This window comes from Mya arenaria, chromosome 10 (genome assembly GCF_026914265.1).
Source record: "Mya arenaria isolate MELC-2E11 chromosome 10, ASM2691426v1".
Taxonomy (NCBI): Eukaryota; Metazoa; Mollusca; class Bivalvia; order Myida; family Myidae; genus Mya; species Mya arenaria.
In genome coordinates this window covers 34,324,704-34,346,695 of record NC_069131.1, presented here as the reverse complement: position 1 = coordinate 34,346,695, position 21,992 = coordinate 34,324,704, and the positions used below count along the sequence as shown (strand labels likewise).

At 33.0% G+C, this 21,992-nt stretch overlaps 2 protein-coding genes across 2 annotated transcripts; both read left to right on the top strand.

The window, feature by feature from the left end:
* Positions 1–914: 914 nt before the first annotated feature.
* Positions 915–10,687, top strand: LOC128204624 (receptor-type tyrosine-protein phosphatase F-like). The gene is made up of 10 exons (XM_052906025.1): positions 915–1,132; positions 1,342–1,411; positions 2,931–2,986; positions 7,747–7,814; positions 8,111–8,263; positions 8,596–8,753; positions 8,893–8,980; positions 9,140–9,204; positions 10,467–10,503; positions 10,668–10,687. Exons 1-10 carry the CDS (start codon positions 1,104–1,106, stop codon positions 10,685–10,687), a joined length of 744 nt encoding a protein of 247 aa, XP_052761985.1. The 5' UTR covers positions 915–1,103.
* LOC128205317 (receptor-type tyrosine-protein phosphatase kappa-like) lies at positions 10,677–17,952 on the top strand. Its single transcript, XM_052906850.1, has 12 exons — positions 10,677–10,792; positions 11,148–11,273; positions 11,738–11,886; positions 12,891–13,026; positions 13,681–13,809; positions 13,955–14,057; positions 14,285–14,361; positions 14,451–14,585; positions 14,967–15,095; positions 15,374–15,531; positions 15,758–15,893; positions 16,516–17,952. Exons 1-12 carry the CDS (start codon positions 10,694–10,696, stop codon positions 16,579–16,581), a joined length of 1,443 nt encoding a protein of 480 aa, XP_052762810.1. The 5' UTR covers positions 10,677–10,693; the 3' UTR covers positions 16,582–17,952.
* Positions 17,953–21,992: the final 4,040 nt, after the last annotated feature.

Below are 21,992 nucleotides of genomic sequence, written 5' to 3'. Positions count from 1 at the left end.
ACCAATCTAACGTTCATTACCTCGATAATGACACCAATTACGCAAGTCATTATTTATATTGACACCAACATTTAATTATCTCTTTCCAAAAATACCTAATTTCATGTAAGAAAATCTTGCAATAATTCTTTCTTATTTATCCTGTTAATAGAACGACCCGACTTTACCGGAAACAGTTGATCAAATGACGTTATAATAAGGCCGGAAAGACTCGATCACTTCATTGTTGATACGTTACGAAACATGAACGTGAAACGCTAATGACAATATATAATTACAAATTACAAATTAAGTTTTATCAGCACGTTGATTAAAGCTTTCGAGGCTTGATGACAGATAACAATTTAATCAAGTGAAACACCGCATAACCCAAATACGGCAAATTACATTGACTGGTTATATTACATCAATATCAATTTTAGAATGGCCAATGAGCATTAAGAAGAGGGATCATAAAGTAAGAGGTTAAAATCCTGTCTATAATGGCACACGTGGTAGGTATATGTGCCATGATTATTGACGGAAGGTATACCATCACATTATGTGACATATTTAAAACCTGTATTTAGCTTTTTATTGTATATGTTATACAGTGATAAATGTTGAGTGATATTATTTGTATATAACGGATGTTTTTTTCGGTAAAATCGTCATTCGAAATGTCTGCCACAACAACACCGATCGATGCTTTATCACTCGACCCACTGCCGAGCTATCTGGAGAAGGGCCCGGTATTAAACCCGGGAGGATATCCGGATCGGCAGTAAAGGGGAAGGGAGTAAAGCGACGTCACATAGTGTAAAATACAATGGTATAATGCAGCCATTTGAAATTTTTACGACACAAATATTTACTGACGCCGGTAGAGTAGAATTCGGATGCGCCGGATTTCTGAGACAATCGTTGGTGGAACTTCGGATTATTTCTCTCAATGTTTATTTTGAATAATCGTTATTTCGAAGAATTTAGCTGGGTCCCGACGACTTCGAAATAGCGGTGTTCTACTGTATACAGAAACAGTTCATTCATTAGTTGTAATTGCATTATGTTTACTATATAGTTCAAACTCAAGCTTCGTCAATGGAGGTCACTGCGTCAGATATATGCTTCAGTGGAAAAAAAAACATACCAGGTACCAGGATTTAAACTGTTTATTACAGAGGATTTATTCGAGTGGTCTTGATTCAAACAATATTTTTTTATCACCTTGTTTATTTTATTGAAATGAATTATGTACAATTTTCGACCAGTTTTAAAAATAATGATACTATTACCGTAGAGAAGTCAAGCATATAATGACCTACATGTTGTTACTGGTATTAGAAGAAATATTTTTTCTAGCACACCTGATGCATTTCCGATGAATTCAGTCGTGCTTGTAAATTCCATCTGGAACCTCCCCCCATGCCAGGTAAATCACGCGCTGTGATTTAATAATTTTTATTTCTTTTATTATTTATGTAAATATAATTATGACATTTCAATAGATGAGATCTATAACCATTAACTTAACAAAAAATACCTTCAAAATAAAGCAAAGTAACCCTTAAAAGACGTGATACTGAACGAACTTCCTAACGTATGCAGTGAATAAAAATTACTGCGCGTCATGACGTCATAAAATATCATCGCACGCGCTTATTGGTGAAATGTACAAAAATGCGTTTTTCTATGTAGTTCTTTTTATACAAAATGTTACTTAAGGTATGCTAGAAAAAATATATGGCATTTAAGTAAGACAAGCCTCCTTACCTGGCAACGCAGGTGCCCTAGGATCGAATTTTGCTATCCGGAACGTAAACACATGACATACATTGTTAGAGTTTTTATCTTTGAGCTGGACACAATCACCATGTAAATGTAAAGGTTAGACATGCATCAAGAGGATGCAAAGATGGGCAAGTGCATTTTAGATATTGATATTGACAGCATTTAAGAATACCACCGTAATACCGCTTTTATTATGATAGATAGGGAGGTAATTACAGAATATTTGACTATGATTGTAAAAGAAATAAGCCCGTGCAATGAGTAATACACCGAAAGTAAAAAAAAATAAAAGACCCTTTAAATAGTAGTCATTTCTTATATTTTACAAAATGTTGACTGAAACAATAGCACTGCAGTAAGAAAACGTTACTTTGAACACTTTAAGAAAGTGTTGAAAATGAAATACGTAATAAAAAGAATTATTAGGTTATATCGAACCTGAGCGTAATCGTAATATAAGGTTTAATTTTTAAATTTAAAATATGAAATATGTACCTTTGATCTAAATTGCATACGTGAACTATTAAATATACTTTTAATTTAGGTATAAGTACTGGCCTGAGTAGATAACAAATTATCGTTCTAGTTGTTCTAACACTATTATTCAACATGTATAATACATTCATTTTCTATTGTTGTAACTAAAAGTCTTGTATTTTTTAGCGAGTGGTATTGTTGTCTAAGAGTGTGGTATGTGGGATTAATTATCCTCATTTACTTTTTTAATATTGAAGGCGTTTACACACTCTTTATAAAGCTTAACATTTATCATGAAATTTATATGAATACGTAAACCACAAATCCCGTAAAACAATCAGCAAGCGTTTCCTTGTTTCTTTGTCAAACAGTTTCGAGGCTGGATTGTTTAAACTTGATGATTAAATGATGATTAATTTCAAAATCGTGATGCATTTAGAAACCAAGGAATTTGAATTAGGAATATGTTTTAAAAATTTGATTACTTGCCGTGATGTGTGTGGTGACATATTTAAAAGGCAATTCATCTTTAAATCGCAATTCATTTGGAAACAAACGAAGTAACAATTTAAAGTTTGCATATGTTTTGAAGCATACAATACTTGCTATAATTGTGTTGCTTTAATTTAAGTTATGACATATCTATTTGAATGTATTTAAGTTGTATTTTTTCATGACATCAGCATGGAGGTTTGCTTCCATGTGGTGGTTCTGTGGCTGATATTTGTGCAAGCTCAAGGTCAGTATTTTTTCGTTTTTCCCTTTATTTCTCATTACACTCTTTTTTCTTACCAACTTAGATGTTTGTTTTCAAAACTATATGACTTTTATATAACATACAAAAAATATGGTCGCCCGGACTTAGCAACCTATAATTGATATTGTTTCAATTTCCGGGCCCCTTTGGTGTTGCCATTTGTTATATTTCAAGCCCGCGTACTTCTGTGAAGAAGAAATGTATAACAATCATCAAACTACAATACCATCTTCATTAGTGTTCGCGTGATATGCATCTTGACACTACAGTTGCTAAATGTTTTATCTTTTTTTTCTCAAAAAAAATGAATGGAAATTAAACTATTGCTATTAAAACAATGCAGTGTATTCAAAAGCGAGGAAATGATAACAAACATATTTTCACCAGGTGAATCGTCTTTGAAGCTACAGATATAAACACAAACATCTTATAGGTAAAGTAAAGTATGAAACTGTAGTATTTAAAGTAATAAGAAGTGCATATGGACAGAAACAACGTTAAACTTCCACATACATCATTCACAGTGTTAGCCTTAAACACAAAGCTTCTTTAACAATCAACATACATTTCTATATACTTGTACTCAGACGGATAAGAAACATAATATTGTTTTGCATTTCTTTCAAAAATCAAGATATGGACAGGTACATACGAATAGGTCTTTTTCTAAAATATCTCTTGATAAACATAAAAAACATGAAAAGCATCGTCATTCTAAAATGAAAATGGTTACATTTAATATTTCCGTTTGAATTTTCAAACAGGTGGAATAAAACTCTTAGTCTGCAGAAGAATATTTGTGTCGACTTCAAAATAGTTTCATTTTCAAAAAATATTTTCAAGAGATAATTCATGTTCGAAGAATTTTAATTTAACATTGTTGTCTGTTCAAAAAAAACCTGATTTTGCAAAAGTTGCAACACATATGTTTATTTAGTAAGTCTTCTGTATGACATTTTTAAACTAATATTCAAAGTTAAAAATAAGTTAAATGTTTTAACTTTAGTCACATTTAACTGCGATAGCAATTATGTTCATTCAAAACTCTCTAATATATCTGATATATTGATTCTGTATTTATATACTAACAATTAAGCTAACTGTAGATTCTTTTAAGGAGTATGTCGATCGTTTCCTCTGTTTTATTCCGTCACATTTCATGATATCATTTGTAATGTATATTGCCTATTTATTCCGCTGAAAGAAAAGCATATTATATTCTGCTGTAATAAATGCTTATTAAACGTTTATTTATTCTGCTACAATAATGCTTTTTGAATGCTAATTTATTTCTCTGAACTAAATGCATATTGAGCACTCATTTATTACATTTTAATAAATGCATATTGAGTATTCATTTATTCTGCTGTTATAAATGCTTATTGAATGCATATTTATTCTGCTGTTATAAATGCAAATTGAGTACTCATTTATTCTGCTGTTATAAAAGCATATTGAATGCATATCTATTCCGCTAAACAAAATGCATATTGAGTACTCATTTATTTTGTTGTTATAAATGCATATTGAGTACTCATTTATTCTGCTGAAAAAACAACCCATATTGAATGCATATTTATTGCGCTGAACTAAATGCATATTGAGTACTCATTTATTTTGTTGTTATAAATGCATATTGAGTTCTCATTTATTCTGCTGAAATAAATGCATATTGAATGCATATTTATAAAGCTAAACTAAATACATATTGAGTACTCATTTATCTTGTTGTCATAGTACATGCTTGTTTATTCAGCTTTATTGAATGAATATTGAATATCTTTTTATTTTGCTGTAATAAAAGTTCATCGAATGCTTATTCTCCTGTCAAAAAATAAATAAAATGCATTTACACCCCTTTATTAAACAATGAATCTACACGGTTTTAAGTTTGGCGATTTAAATTACATTGATATATGTAATGTTCTGCAATTCTGGATTGTTTACCGTCATTTGACATAATAGTTTCCGGATTATTGTGAAAAACTTAATAATAACTACAAAGTCATCTATAAACATACTGGTTGTTTCAAAATTATGGTAAAGGCTTATATGCATCAAGAGTAAAGAAATCTCTCAATTTTCCTATAGTGGCTTTGGAAGTTTTTGGAAGTTCATTTATTAATTAAACTAAGGTGATTTTGTTTTATAGATATAGGTCATAACCATATAAATGAAAGTATAGTGCAAAAATAATATAAAAGGTGATTTCATTGTGTGCCAGTATGCTATAATAACCGTCATTATGGACAAACGACTCAACAAACTAAAATAGTATATATGTAATTACTTTTGTCAGTCATATGAGATTCCACATATTTACTTATTATACTACAAGTAAAGGTACTTGATATAAATCTCCAGGTAGGTACAACGTCATATGAGTAAAGTTGTAATACGTTTACCAAAGACTATCGCTCTAATACTCTAGTTTTTGTTATATTTTTAAAAGGGGATTGCGTAGGCTTGAACATTTCAGTGTTCTTTCGTGAAGGCTTAATGCACGTACATTAATGATACCATCGGTATCAGAATATGTTCTCCAAAGTCCCATGATACGGCATCAGTCCAAACAATTTAATTTACTTGTGGAGTGAAAAAAATGTTTTGTATGTCGCATAGGAATTCTAATTGAGTGTCAGAACTGTGGTTGCTGCAAAACCGGACGGTCCAACAAATGTAGAGTCGGAGATTACTGCAATTATGGCTGCCTAGATGGATATTGGGGTGATAAGTGTGATAACAAATGCCGATATACTAATTGTGCCATATGTAACGGCGACAGAGGACATAGCTGTCAAGAGTGTAAAACTGGCTTTTATGGTTACAAGTGTGAATCTGAGTGTAGTAGTCATTGTAAAACGTGTCAGAAATGGCACTGTTGCACAGAATGTAATACCGGATATTATGGTGCCAATTGTAAGCATTATTGTGGATATAACTGTTTGGAATGCAATAAACAATCCGGTTGTATTGGATGCAGGCACGGATATTACCTTACAAATGGTGCATGCAAGAAATGTCAAAACACGGGATGTAAGTGTTCTCTTAATTCACAGTGTCATGGGTGTATTGACGGTTATTTTCTACAACAAGAACTATGTGAAAAATGTCCCAATTACTGTATAACGTGTGTCAATTCTACAAAGTGCACGTCATGTACGGATGGATGGTTTGGAAATATATGTCAGTATAGATGTACAGCAAACTGCGTTAACGGTAATTGTGTGTCAACAAATGCTGCATGCGATTGCAATGCCAATTATATCGGAGAGACGTGTGACCAGTGTGTCGCGGGTTATTTCGGTCACGACTGTACACAGAAATGTTCTACAGGATGCTCTGATACATGTTCAGCACTAGACGGATCATGCACATGTAGATCTAGTTGGACAGGAGATAAATGTGACACATGTGACAATAAACACTATGGAGACCTGTGTGAGCAAACATGCCCTCAATGGTGTAAGACATGCGGAAATGAGTCCCATTGTTTAACGTGCAATGACGGATACTTTGGGGTATCCTGCAAAATACCTTGTCCTGATGAGTGCGAAGGAAATAATTGCAAAAAAGAGCATGGGTCGTGTTTATCATGCAGACGTGGGTATTTCGGAGAACACTGTAACATGTCTTGCCCGGAGTCATGTCTATCTTGTAAACAACACGACGTATGTTCCGAATGCAAACCTGGGTTTTCGAACACGCAGCAACTGTGTACATGTAGAACAGATATTTGCGATAATTCAGTTAACTGCAACTCATGCACGAACACCTCCTTTTATCCAAATGATGGTAAATGTTGCTTGTGCTATCTTGAGAATTGTCTTTCATGTGCTAAGTTTTTTAATATAATTAATTGCATCATTTGCAAGAGAGGATATTATCCAAATAGAAATGGACAATGTGAAGCTTGCAATTCACAATGCGTTAATAATAAATGCAATTCGTCTTCGGGAAATTGTATTCAAGGCTGCACAAATGGATACTGGAATCAAACCTGTGACAACAAATGTGCCCAAGAATGTTTATCTTGCAGTCAAGCAGATGGATCGTGCACACAATGCAAAAATAATACCAAGTATGGACCTAAATGTAGACTAGAATGCAGCACTACCTGTAAATATTCCAAGTGTGGCATTGATGGCAATTGTAAATATGGATGCATAACAAATACGTTTGGAAAGAAATGTGAAAACAAGTGTGATGACCATTGTTCACCAAAGAACAATAGCACACTTTGTTTTGAAGAGTCAGGAATGTGTTTATACGGTTGCCAAACAGGATACCGGGGAAGATTTTGTCATCAAGGTAATACTAGACTCAGTATACTATTTCAACATTAGTATTCATTTAGAATGAATTAAATGTAATAAAATTTTCTGTTACTAAAGCAGAATTATTTTTAGTGCAATTCGTGTTTGAAATTACTCCTGAACAAAGTGGTCCTGGTTTGCTAGTTGTTCTATACAGTATTTTTATTTTGATTTCATCTTGCTCTTGAAATGTCCGCAGTTGAAGCAGTAGTGGAACAACATCCATCGTCAATTGAAGCTCTTGGTGGAGGAATTGGCGGAGGAGTAGTCGCTCTTGCTGTCATTGTGGTTGTTGGACTTTGTTTGCTTCGGAGAAGGTTGAACACTAAATATTTACTTCTGACTTAAGCTACTTCATTTTTGAATCATAGGTTATATTGGTAACAGTAAACCTGAAAATGTAAAGGGTACCTTATTTATTTTCAGAAGAAGCAAACTATCCAAAAAAGAAACCGAGAACCTTTCCGCCCTGTACGCAACAGTGAAAAAAGGAAGTACGTATGAACCCTCTGTACAATTAGTTATGTTCTTTTTGTGTTTTATAACGTATAATGTTTGCACTAAAGATGTTAGGATTTGGTACAGTACGTTTGAATTAAGTAAATTATTAGCGATTATACGCATTGGGTAGACGTGCACACCACACGCTAAATTACTTTATCTATACGAAAATTGACCCATCTTTTATGAACGATTATCAATCAAATAATAAGCCACTGAACAAACAAACACATAATGATAATTCAATAGAGACACACAATAGGGCAACAATCTTGTTTTCGTATTTTAGGAGCTGCGCGAGCAGGGAACGCTAATGCGGATACTGACAATTTTCACTCTGTCATCATCATAGAAAACCCCGATTACGAAAGTCTACTTACGGGTAGTTCTGATAGGAAAAATACACCTTATTTGACAGAAGACAATCTTGAACTTGGTACAGGTGTTTTTTTAAAACGTTTACTCTGTGTATACGGTGTTTGTGCTTAATCAAACCAACCATATGCCAGACGAATATGTGTTTTTATAAAGCTCGTGTTAATTTAAACTAACGAAATGCCAGAGAAATGTGTCATTTCATAAAACTAATGTTAATTCCAACTAACGATATGACTGAGTATATATAAAGAGAGGATACGTGTTTAAAGTGCACATTAACATTCAAACTTAATCTATTACAGAGAAATATCTGTTCATATCAACTCAATGTAATGCTCTAAAAGTTTTGTTTCTCTAAAATCAACCTGATGTTATCTCCATTTAATGATTTTGCAGACGAAGATGATATTTTCGCAAATGAAACTGCAAAACTATTTGTTGAAAGATGTGGTGTTTATTATAACAACGCTAGAGAAGTTAGCAAACTGAATGTTTCCGATCTTCCAGAACATGTACAAAATATTTCTTTAAAGGAACTAGAAGAAGAATTTCAGGTACCTTTCGCCGCCTTATTGTACTTCATCATAATTGCTCATGGCATTACCTCGAGGGTAATGTGCACATACTTTGCGTTGAAATGTTAACATAATGAACTAGCCTTTTAATATGTTTAATTCGATTTATCTATTGCAGAAAATTCCATACGGTTTTGTGAAATCCTTTGAAGTTTCACAAACAAAGTTAAACATGCACAAAAATAAGTATCGAAGAATCTACCCGTGTAAGGCCACTTACAATTTCTTTTTAATTTAGTTGTCATTCATTGCTATATAGCGTTAAAAATATACGCTGGTGCCTGTGGATTCCAATTCATTTTTGTACCCTGTTCATACTATTTGTATTCGTTGCAAGAGTAGATGTTTTGCTTGTTTCATTTCAGATGATGATACGCGAGTTTTAGTACGCGGCGGAGACACAGACTACATTAATGCAAGCTATATAGACGTATGTTGTTTCTTAAAAGGCAAAATGATTGTATCTATCCTTTATATAAGTCTATTGTCAGTAACACAGGAGCCCATTTTATGAATGAAAATGATATCGGTTATTAAAATTAAACGTTATATCATAATTTCTTTCATGCTTTCTGATGAAAGGTTGTGTTTCACCAGTGAAATAAGAACAGTGAACATAATAATTTGGGGATTAGGAGGGAACATATCAACTTAAAGAACTATTTTTAAAATCTCCTTGATCTAAACTAAAAACGTCATTTCTGAATGAGAAAATGTTGCAGAAAATTAATAATATAATAAATAAATGATAAATAAAAAATTCTTTAACTGTTTGTCTTCTCAACTCTTGACAATAATTTTGCCATGACACTTGTGATAGAAAGTACAATCTTACACCGAAATCAACAAATATATACTCTATATCGTTATGTTTGCAATACAATTGAGTAAAACACCAACGCTCAATAATTAACTCGTGTTTATAGACCGTTCCAAGCTGGTGTCCCAACATGTATTAGGTATTATATATTGTAAACATACGTAGAATGTAATTGTAATGTTGATAAATCGTGACTCTTGTTGAGCACATTAAATATTAGTGCAGTTATGGCTACAATTCCTTATTGAAATAGGCCTCTTGTTCTAGATAACAAATACATATCGTATCTCTGTGTAAAAGACATTACAAACGCGTCGTTGTGGCCAATACTTTAACATTAATTTGTACACTAGAATCAGTCCTATATAGTCATTAAATGCATTTAATAAATCAATATTATTATTACCATTGCACCTACTTTAAACTGCAGTAATTTAAAGCTCCGTATTAGTGACAAACCTTTCACTCATTACGATAGATCAATTATATAATTATATTTTCGTGTAACATAAAATATATATATATTCTCACCAATAAGTTTCTTTTTATGTGTTTAAGGAAGTATAATTAATCAACATTATATTTTTAATAATTTAACGTGGCTTGTATATTTTTTGTCTGAAGATGAACTTGAAATGGTCAAGTCCAAATACATGTTTTTGTTATGTTCTGTTCTGTCATATAACACTCTGGCTTAGGCATTACAGACCAACTTAATATTGTATATGCTATAGGATGGATGATTTGCATTTGTAGAACTATTTAAGCCAGGATTTGTGCACATATTTCATGAATAAATGGAAAAACGCGAATAAACACTTTTAATAAATTAAGGTTCTTATAACTAACACAGTTGAGATTCCTCTTTTTAGGGATTCAGAAGACGAAATGCATACATTTCTACTTTGGGTAAGTTTCACGTATTTCTAACACATAATTTATTGTATTATAATGCAATATGAAAACAATTATATCACAACGTTAACGACCATTTTCGTGAATAATTAACTAAATTGATATAAAACCTAATTGCTTACGGTATTGAATATTTGCTGATTATATACATGTTTTAGAATCAATAATACAATTCTAAGGTCCAATGGCTAAGCAGCTTGGTGATTTCGGTCAATTCTGGCGAATGGTTTGGCAACAGGAAGTGGAGAAGATTGTCATGTTGACCAATTTGGTAGAGGGTGAGGTAATGTGATCTTTTAATGAAAGGTAGATTACCTTCCATGATTAAGTTTGATGTGGGTGGAACTTTGAATATTACATATTAATTAAAATAGACTTCTTATAAAGTATGGTATGGTTTTGTTGATACTTTAAATTTTTTAAACAATTCTGAACTGGATTACAAAGCAACATCAACTTTTAGGTTATAAGTACATGTATACGTCAGTAAATGTTATAAAGAGATGCAAGATGTATGGATTTGGTCATTCCACTATGGTCGTATGCCATTTGAAGAACAACAGAAAGATACTGCCTTCGCCTTTAAGTTCATTAACTAGATGGTCCTGAATTTTAGTCACATATTTGTTTCTTTGCAGAGCACCAAATGCGAGCAATATTGGCCTCATCATAATCAACGTATACCATACGGCGATATAGAAGTTGTGTGCAAGGTGGACAAATTGTACGCAGATTTCATTTGGAGACAATTTACGCTTTCTAAGGTACATTTCAATTAGATATTTCTGATGTGACTATAAACGAGCTTTTTTGAGAAGTAAATGTTTAAGCTTTTCGGTGTATGACAAGATTATGTCACTTAACGATTATTGAAGTCCGAGCACTGACCAGATGTTTTCCCAAACTTATGGAGTTCATTTTAAAGTATTCAAGATTTATTTTTGTACTTTTCATTTACAATTTGTCTTTGGGATTACCCAACTACAACAATGAAAAATCCATTTCATTTTTCCCTAATAAAACATCAATTGACCAAACCCATGCGTCGGTTTTATATTAATCAGGGGTTTTCCGAACATGTGGCGTTCATTGTTATATAGATATGCCTGTACCAACGGAAGAGCAATATGATTGTACATATTGAAGACCATAACCATAACACATATAAAATAGTTATCTAATGAACTTCTTCTTGGCTCTTTACTTTCTTTTTTAAACATGGACACAGAATTCCGAAGAAAGAAGTCTCCATCATCTTCAATTCACAAGCTGGCCAGCAAAAGACGTCCCTGATAATGTTACATCATTGATAGAGTTAAGACAGAGGGTGAACGCCTTGCCGAGTACCTTTAACGGACCAGTAATTGTGCATTGCAGGTTAGATGTCAAACTGTGTTCCAGATACATTTATTTAAGCGTACAATCCCTAACGTGTAGGAAATAATTAAAAAGCTTACGACTCCTACACCAAAAACTCATGATAATAAACGATTCGAAAACAATGCATTAAACTTCGTTTAGATTAAGAAGCGATCCCTTACCATCACAAGGTAATCTTATTAATGAAAGCCGTATCAGTTCCATTGCGACTATTTAATGCGAGCAGTGATTATTCGTTTTGCATGGTATGTTCTTAATAGAGATGTTACATGGTTTTGTATTACACAATTAAATATGTGTTAAATTAATATGTACTAGGATACATGGTTTGGCTTAGGAAAATGTATGAAATAGGCCGTTTATAGACGGGCCTTTCCGGTAACTTAGGTGTATCTAAGTTGTTAAATGCATTGGCTAATGCATAGCATAGTGGAATAAACCCGTCTCTGAAGTACATAAATAGAAACATTGACTCATTGACTAAATAAGAACTCAACCTCATAAAACAATTTCAAACGCAATAAATCTATTTAGATACGTGTTATGGAATCACACACGCTAACAGTGCATAATATTTTTTGAAACAGTTTTTCAACATTGAGTAAGTTTTTGTCGTGTCTTCCAAACGTTATTTTCTTACAAAAAGTCATTTAAAACAGTCACTAAATCCTATGCATAGTTTGGCATACATGGTTAAATGTTTAAGCTGCAAATTTCAGACTGTTATCATTTCTTTAAGTTAAACGGCTTTCCATTCAGGTAAATTGCTGATGAAATAGTGTTAGCTTCAATGTATTGTATGCCAGATATAAACATAAAAATACATACAACGATTTACTGGGACACTCTCGAAAAATATCATAAAGCATGGAAAAACACGCATTGCAACTGACGCTACTTGTAAATCAAAATTAGATTAACAGAATTAAAATTACATGCGTGTTTGAGTCTCTCTTCAGGGAAAATTCAAAAGACTGATATTGACATCTGTTTGAATTCAGTGCTGGTGTTGGAAGAACAGGAACCTATATAGCTCTGGACATTCTGACTAACGAGGGTGAGGCGGAAGGAGCAATAGATATCCCGGGATGTGTTCTCAACATGAGAAAGAACAGACTCAACATGATTCAGACTATGGTGGGATGTTAACTGTTATATAATGTATAATACTATTTTTGCAATGTGAATAGTGCTATAAGCGTTATCACTATTGTGAATAGAGTTATAACCTGCTATGAATCACGATCGTGTCCGCTCCATAGACAACTATAATTCACACCCCGAACCATCGACATCCTTGCTCAGACAATATGACGTCTCCGATTAATCATTTGTCGCAATACGGCACCGTTCCTTATTTCTTAAGCGTTATTTCACAATGTAAATTATTCTCCGCAATTTGGTGGTAAGTAAATCTCAGTTTCTTCTATGGCGACGTATGTTAACCATTGGATTGATATGTGAAATTTAGAAGTACCATTTCGATTTTGAAAATGATGGAAATCAGAATTAAATATAGTAGTTGAACTCAAAGCAATATATTTAATGGGCAGAAAGGAGACTGAATCCTTACTTTTCATTATTTTCTCGTTAAGTACATAATATATTTTTTATTCATTACCAATTTCATTTCATCTTAGAGAACCCATGACAGATTCAGATGAATAGCAAAATGTAGCAAAAATGCATTCTTTAAAGGTTATTAACAATATGTCGAAAATTAACAAATACTGGATGTTACCCTATGCCTAAGAATCACGGTTATTTAATATATATGATTTATATTTAAAGAGTCAATACAAGTTTCTTTACCAAGCTTTGGTCCATTCATTGACCATGGAGGGGTCGTTGATAAAAAGAGACCACTTCCATGAATATATGACGATGTCCAGCCAACAGGAGGTACACAAGCAGTTTGAGGTACGATTGCTACTGAAAGTATAGACTGTTTAAATGAATCCATGTTTGAATTACTATGTGCATATTTTACTCAAGCTTATATGAAAAAATGATCATAGTATAATATAATATTTAAATGTAATAATGCATTCTCATTATGTTTCAGAAACTGCAATTGAACCAAGAGCAAAAGTCGGATAAGGAGCTACAGGCTACTGGAAGGAATCGGCTTCTAACAATCAAAAACAGGAAACTCGCGGATATACCAGGTACCTCGATTGTTTTGTTTGCAAAAGATCTTTTTTTCTTTAAAGAACATGAAATCATACATATATTACATATGTTTCAAATGCAACGATTTACACATATACATATCTCATCAAATAGATTGAAATTTCAAAACCACTTTTCATTTGAAAATTGTATATCTTGTAATGTTGAACATTTGTGTTTATGTGTATACATGATCTGTATTCTTGGTATTTTATATCGTTAGGTGATTCCAATAGACCACGTCTGTATCTGTTTTTGAAACCAGGCGAATCTGATTACATCAATGCAATATACATCAACGTAAGTGAATGTTATATATTCAAATGATAATTTGCGTTTAATGAATTGCTGGAATTATCATTTATGACCTTTTAAACCTGTACTTTTAGAGTTTAAGAACTAGAAATCGTTTTTTGGTTGCGCAAACACCTCTGCCTGATACAGTTTCTGATTTCATCACACTTGCTGTTCAAGAAAACTGTTCATGTATCGTTAGTATGGAGGGACACTTGGAAAAGCATGAGGTAATATCAGACTGTCAATATATTTTAAAAAGTTACGTTTTTAATCTTCTACGCTTACCTTCAAATATTATAACACCATGTTTTAATCTGATTTTTTTATAAATGTCAAATCATTTATAAGGAAGTCATTATTGATTGTCAATATTCGCATATATAATATATATTATTCGTTAAACAAGTTCTATCATGGCGTCATTAATAAATGGGCTGCACGTTGTAGAATTTTAGCGACTTTTATGTATTTAGTCCGTAAACATAAAATACGTTCTCTATAAATTTTGATAGCTAATGAACCCCATACTGAGATACAATGATGATATCCTTTATAGGGAATGCAAATACGAACAATTGGTTTCCTGCTACTTACATTGTTTTATACAGGGGATTGGCTTGTACTTTCCTTGTGACAATCGGACATTGAAGAAGAATATGGTTTCCGTACGATCATCCACAGCTCTGAATGAGACACACTTTGTAAAAAGAATGCTACATTTTGAACACGAAAGAAAGGTCAGATTTAAGACATGTGATTTTACCAAAATTAGCAAAATGTCATTTTCTCTTTTTTTTTATAAAATTAAATTTAATTTAAAACAGTTTTCTTACGTCCGAAAACAAATTCAAAAAACATAAATATAAACAACGATCACAAAACAACAAGAACAGCAAAGGCACCACAACCAACGACTTAAACAATAGCACCACCTCCAACCACAGCAGTGTTAAATGCATTGACTATATAACAGCTCAAACATTCCCTGTGAAAGTATGATATTGCTATATTAAAGACCAAAACAGACGTGATGATTCCACACTATGAATACTTGGACTGGGATACAAAATTCAATATTCCGAAGTCGGCAGAACACTTTGTTGCATTCATCAATGAAGTAGAAGACGCTTCCAAATCATCTCGCCTCAAGGGACCGATCCTGTTGCATTGTCTGTACGTACTAAGTTTGCGTGTCTCCCATTCGCCTTTAATTATTGTCTGTTATTTTATAACATAACCTTTGTACAATCAAAATCACAATGAACAATCCGATATTGATAGGCATAGATTGATACTGTAAATTAAACATCTAACATACCGCAAATTTATGGAGGGAATGAAAACATTGTATTTTATTTAACGATTGAACATCCATAAATTTACATGGCCTTTGTGACAGGAATGGTGCTGGAAAGAGCGGCCTTTTATGTGTTGTCTCGATATTACTCGAAAAACTGATTGAAGATAATGAAGTCAGTGTGGTCAATGCGGTGAATCATGTCAAAGTTAGAAGACCACTCGCTATTCCAAATAAGGTAATACTGTTGCAATGCAATAATTTATCTATTAGTCTATTTTGTATGATTGTGATTCATAATCTGCTTCATAATAGGTTTGGAACACAATGATACAATGGAAACCAATAACTTACAGGGACAATTGAAGTGGGAAGATAATTAACAATAAGCCTCTCAAAGTGGACAAGGTTCAAGTCCTAACATACACTCAACTAGAGACGCAATTTAACCATGCTTGTTTAATACGAATGTTAATGAATTCACTGTACAATTATTGAACAAAAATAACAGAGTATTAATAACAATACATTTTGAGTCTATGCAAATCTCTGTGTGTTAACCACAAACTATTTGTACTAATATTGTATTTAAATTCTGCAACTGTTAACATTTATGTCAAGCTGTCTGTCACATTGAACAGGAAGTAGTAACTACGTAACTACGTTGTTGTTACATCGTGATGTTTTGAATTTTTATTACGTCGCTAACTTAATTGTGCTCGTTTGCTCTCATCGTGTAGACTGACTACAGTTCAATCATGTTTTGAAAGTACGAGCATGCCTTCCTTTTATATATTCAAAAATAATTTATGCATATACTTCATTTTTAAATGCAATTTTATATGAATTTGATATTTTAGGAGCAGTTTTACTTCTGCCACGAGTGTGTTCTCCATTCCTTGAACGCAACTGAAAACGCTGTGTAATACATCATAAGAGAGAATGCTGCGTAATACAATTTAAAAGGGAATGCTGCGTTATACACTATAAGAGGGAATGCTGCGTTAAACATTATAAGAGTGAATGAAGCCGGCTGTCTAATTTAGAGCAATATCATCAGATGTGTGTCCTTGACTTGAAGAAATGAATAACCATTTGACAAATATATGATGACATGTAAAGCTGTACTGTATAACATTTGCAGACATGGTTATACTTGCAAACATATCATCTGTATAACCGTCATTACATAAGAAACAGAACGCTAGTATTTAATATGGAAAAATGAGCACTGTGTTGTAAATAACGTTGTAAATATTTGCATATATTTATGCTTTTGAGTCCTTTTATCACATGTTTTATTTTATCAGAGTATTATCCGATAGGCAATTAGGCTAAATATGCTAGCGTACCATGCGATAAGTAGCATTTGATTAGAAACATTCATAGATAATCTATGCGCGTCAATATGTGCAGGATTAGCTTGACAATTTGTTACAGAAAACTAACAACACCGAACCGATTAACCCCTTTGATAGCTCGGGCTTTACGCTCGTTGTTTATAGTGAATGAAGTGGCTGTAGGAACTTTTTTGATATTTTATGATCGCATTGTACATTTTCATTATCATCTTGTTTACTATAGCTATTCAATCATGTTGGAGGACTTTGCAGAATACACACTATATTTGATACATGGAAACCAATGGCTGAAAGGTTTTTTGTTTAAATAATTGCTCTTATTAATCTAGCCTTTCAGTGTGTTAAAGTGTTATAGGCGTTTAAAGGTATGTCATAGACGAGATGTGATATACATAGAAAAGATTTGCATGAAGAAGACCATTGTAATGAATGTTTACACCTATGTATTTATGGTTTGCATTACTTTTGCTGCAAAGAATATATTAGTATTTGTATATACTTTTTTGGGGGTTCCAATTGATTTTTCTGATGTTCTTTGTATTTTATATACTAACAATGTTTCTGAACAAGTACTTCAAATAATCTGTAATACGAATATACAAATAATGAAAAAATATATATTATCGATCAATGTACAGAATAAACAAACACAGATATTTATATTTTGTATTTTTTTTTAATATCAATTGTCGAGAAAAGATACCAGATAATCACATTATTTTCCATATGTGGAATGGATAAAATGTCTAATGAAACTAAAATATCATTTCCCACTCAAAATCGCATGTCTTAAATTTTACAGTGCATTGAGGAATCTGCGCAAATTTAAAACAGGATTCTTCTCTGTTTGATTTAGTTACACAACATCATAATACTTGCATTTTATGTATCGACCGGTTTAAGTCATGCTTCATTTTGCCCTAATATAATGACATATGCTGTACAATAAAGAATTTTCTTCAATGTGACTGGTTGGATCCATTTTCTTTGCCTTTGAGGTTACAATCACCTATTCACCTGAGGATCTTTATCTGTACGATAAGATATCAGCAAGACTGAAAAAACGTTCAATAGAAAATTTTTCGATTATAATAATCCAATAACCCTTTTACAAACAAATATTTGAAATGTTTGGTTGTAGTATTGACATTTGTTTCACACGCTACGCATAATTCGTGCTTTAGTTCATACACTCGAGTCAAAAAGGTCCGGTGCTGTACATATTAATACTCCCTTAGTAGATGTCGATATTTGATATAACCATGTGCAAAGCAGGAAGGTAATACGTGACGTTCGACGGTTACTATTCATTAACTTATCAAGACAACCCCAAGTAAATATTCATTATTCAACTATATTGAAGCTTGAGGACAGTGTTTGTGATCATAATATCATTATCAAGATTGATTAGCAAATGAATTACCCAAGTAACTTGGGTTGATCAGGGGTTCACTTTAGATCGCTAGATGAGCCGTTACTTAAGCAGTACGATCCTCTTCCTCAGGAATCAAACATATAGCCTCTTAGCGTGGTATCTGGGATTATGGTCCTGCTTAAAGAAAAAAACATGTGGTAATAACAGTCTTAAATTGAGCATTCGTTTGTAATCAATGCATATTTTGTCTACCTAAAGGAAACTTGAGCAGTTTTAACTTGAGCCCGCTAGTGGTGAGACTAGCGTTATTCCCCTTAAACATGGAAATACAGTTGGATTTTTTTTGGTTGGTCAAAAAGAAAACATTCTAAAGTTACAACGCGTTACAACCATGCCACAAACGGAGATTGGTATCCCAAAAACGAAAGTAGCGATACAATACAAAATATATTTGATTTCTCCAGATATGCACCGTATTGAGAGAAAGAATTGTGAACAGACATACTTTATCAATGCCTTAAATTTCCGGAGAAACATAGTTCAAGCCGATCGGCTCAATTTGCTTCGTTTAGATTGGTCGCCCTTTGCCATACTTCATAACTTACTATTTGCGAAGTTTGCCCGTGAATCGAATTCATAATACAGTGGAAAGTACAAGTCCGCGTGTAGCAAACATTTAAACAATATACGGTTCAATTGTACAAGAACCTAACTTACACTAAACGGGATACTTACTACGTAGAAAGCAACACAAACATATTTAGCATTAATCACAATATCTTCATGCATACTAGAAATAAAACGTCTTTTGATGTTAATATTTAATCAATTAATAAAATTTGTCACTAATTTGTTAAGTTAATGTTTAGATTTGTTTGTGAAACCGGTCCAATGAGTTGGATACCGTAATACTTCGCAATGAATAAATGTGTTCGATAAGCTTCCTATTCATATGTAAAATGTCTTTCCCCAATGTATTTAGTTTAGTTTAATCATTAATTTAATTCAAATATTGCCACAAAATTGTAAAATTATTATGAGGGTCATTTTGTTTGTTATTTTCAGGTTTTGGTTGTTGTTGTTTTTATAGTCAAATTCCCATTCATACCAACAAGTATAAAATGTTTTATGTCTTACAAATCAAAATATTAATGCCAATATTTATAGTAATAACAAACAACCGAAACCAATTGAACAAACTCAATTGGGACTTGGTTTCTACAAAGCTTGTAAAGAAATCGGAGAAAAATGAAAACAACTGGAGGAAAATAGTTCTCAAAAATTAAGATAACAATTTTGGATGGAAAATCTCATGACAAACAGTATTTCACGAGTATTTCATTTAGATATATCTACTATTAACTATATAGAAGAGCACTGCTATCAAAATATAAGAGTTTCCAATTGTTGCCATCGCCTTTTACAGCTTTTACTTTTCTTCTGCACCTTTGCTTTTGTTGTGTATTTGTTAAGTCATGTTCATAGACAGTTGGCAAGCAAGGCAAATATTGGTATTCTTCCTTCCCATTTTGATTTGTAAATAAAGTATTTTGTTAAAAATAACAGTAAATTGATTTGATAGCTTTACCTGTTTTACAATAAATCCGTAAAGGCTATAGGTCTGTAGGATAATTAATTTTACCAACTTCTGTGAATGAGAATGTAATAAAATGCCTGAGTTAAGCCAAATTCTTTTGCTTAATATCACATACCAAAAGCCTGTTGTATATTGTTTGTCATTATTTGGAAGGGTAAAACCCTTTTTATGTATACACATGTTAGCACTGGATTGAATTTCATCAAAATTGAGTTTGTTGTTCGGTTAGCGCAGCGGCTAGCGCACTCTCTTCTCACCCAGGCGACCCGGGTTTGATTCCCGGCCTGGGCGCGTGTGAGTTTGGTTAGTGGTCACGAAGCCGGACAAGTGGGTTTTATCCGGGTACTCCGGTTTCCCCCACAACACAATACCAACATCTCGCGCAACATCGTGCCAACGAAAGTGACTTAGTATCGTCACAATCGTTTTAACAGTTATAACGTTAAAACTGAAACTGAGTTTGCAAAATTACTGCCCTATTTTTGTTTTCAGGAATACCATACAATTTTAAATATACATCCATTTTTTAAAATATCTGAATACCAGGAGCGGTATTCCTAAAACGTGTGAAGTCATTTCCTCACTCATGACATTTCCTATGTGATGATAAAATGCCAAACGATAGGTACCAAATTTCATTGACGAGCAGCGGTTTGCTTAGTCTTTTACTTAATAATATATTCAGCTATATAGTTTTTTCCTGTGCTATACAGTCTGATGATTTGTAAATCAATAAATTCTAAGATTTTAAGAATAGACAAGGTACAATAAACCGGGGCTTCACAGGCACTGGTGATCTGGTACAATAGTATGCAACTTGAGACGATGATGCCCTTCATGATCTGCTGCTGCTAATACTAATATTTTATGATATTGTACCGGTTTTAGACAACTCACATTTCAACATGACTACTAAGTTAACAGCTCGTTTGGGGAGTTCAATTTACGTCAGTTAGATGACTGACGCTGCGCTCACTCCGCCTAGTCTTAAGAATTGATTTCATGATATCTAACTAAAACATGAACTATATAAATGACCTCGAATAAAATTTCTCCAGGAAAGAGAACAAAATATAAAATATTTCACATACCTTGAAAAATCAAGTCAATCCACAAAATCAATTTGCACACTTAACGTACACAATGAAATGGCAACGGACACCATTCCAATTTAACATGAACAGAAAACAATTACAATAATACGAAAAAGTAAGGATCCAAAAGCAAGTTACTAAAACTTTAGCTTAGTTTGTAACTCATAGTTAGTGACGTGTTAAAAGAACATGCAATGATATATACTGTTATTATGTTTATTTAATGTAGCTTTATACGTATAAGATTGAATATATGACACACAACCCCGACAATGCTTTCCCAACAAGATGGAATCTCTTTGAAGATGATATAAACCTCTGTTCACATATAAATGTGTACCTTTTTGTCACCTAAGAGAAGAGCATTAAGGGTAAGTACACAGGGGATATCACTAAAAAAAACCTTTCTCTGTGGTGAGTATAAGGGCCATATAAGAAGAAAATAGGAAATCCTTTAAATAGCGTTTCTGACGCATAAGGGCGATTTAATGATATTATTATGTGAAGATCATGATTAAAAGAACTGCAACCAAGCATAAGACGACAGTGATTTGATATCGCCGTGAACCGACGTTGTAAAGCGGGAATAACCTTGCAAGGTGTATGTGAAGTTTAATTTTAAAAGATTGGATAGGTTCCGATTGTTTTTGCTAGTGAAAGGTAGCTCCAAACTCGGATAGTACGTAAACAATGATAAGGGATATGACTGAGTTCGACAAACAGATAGGGGTACGTTTTAGGACATTTTAAGACGATAGCGGTTTTAAGGTTTTGAGGTTGGGTGGGGACTAAGGAATTTAAATAATTAGGTGTAATGCCGTTGTTCATCTAATACAAGTTAACAAGTCTATGTTTATTTCTTCTATATGCAAGGGTGACCCACTTTAACTAAGCCAATAGACTGTGGATG

Bases quoted from the DNA above. Each gene is read 5' to 3' on its own strand.
- LOC128204624 (XM_052906025.1), top strand. From the start codon at position 1,104: ATGCTTCAGTGGAAAAAAAAACATACCAG. The intron at 8,754-8,892 runs GTACCTTTCGCC...TATCTATTGCAG, and splicing joins AACTAGAAGAAGAATTTCAG to AAAATTCCATACGGTTTTGT. The intron at 9,205-10,466 runs GTATGTTGTTTC...TCCTCTTTTTAG, and splicing joins TTAATGCAAGCTATATAGAC to GGATTCAGAAGACGAAATGC.
- LOC128205317 (XM_052906850.1), top strand. From the start codon at position 10,694: ATGGCTAAGCAGCTTGGTGATTTCGGTCAATTCTGGCGAATGGTTTGG. The intron at 14,362-14,450 runs GTAAGTGAATGT...CTGTACTTTTAG, and splicing joins TCAATGCAATATACATCAAC to AGTTTAAGAACTAGAAATCG. The intron at 15,532-15,757 runs GTACGTACTAAG...CCTTTGTGACAG, and splicing joins CCGATCCTGTTGCATTGTCT to GAATGGTGCTGGAAAGAGCG.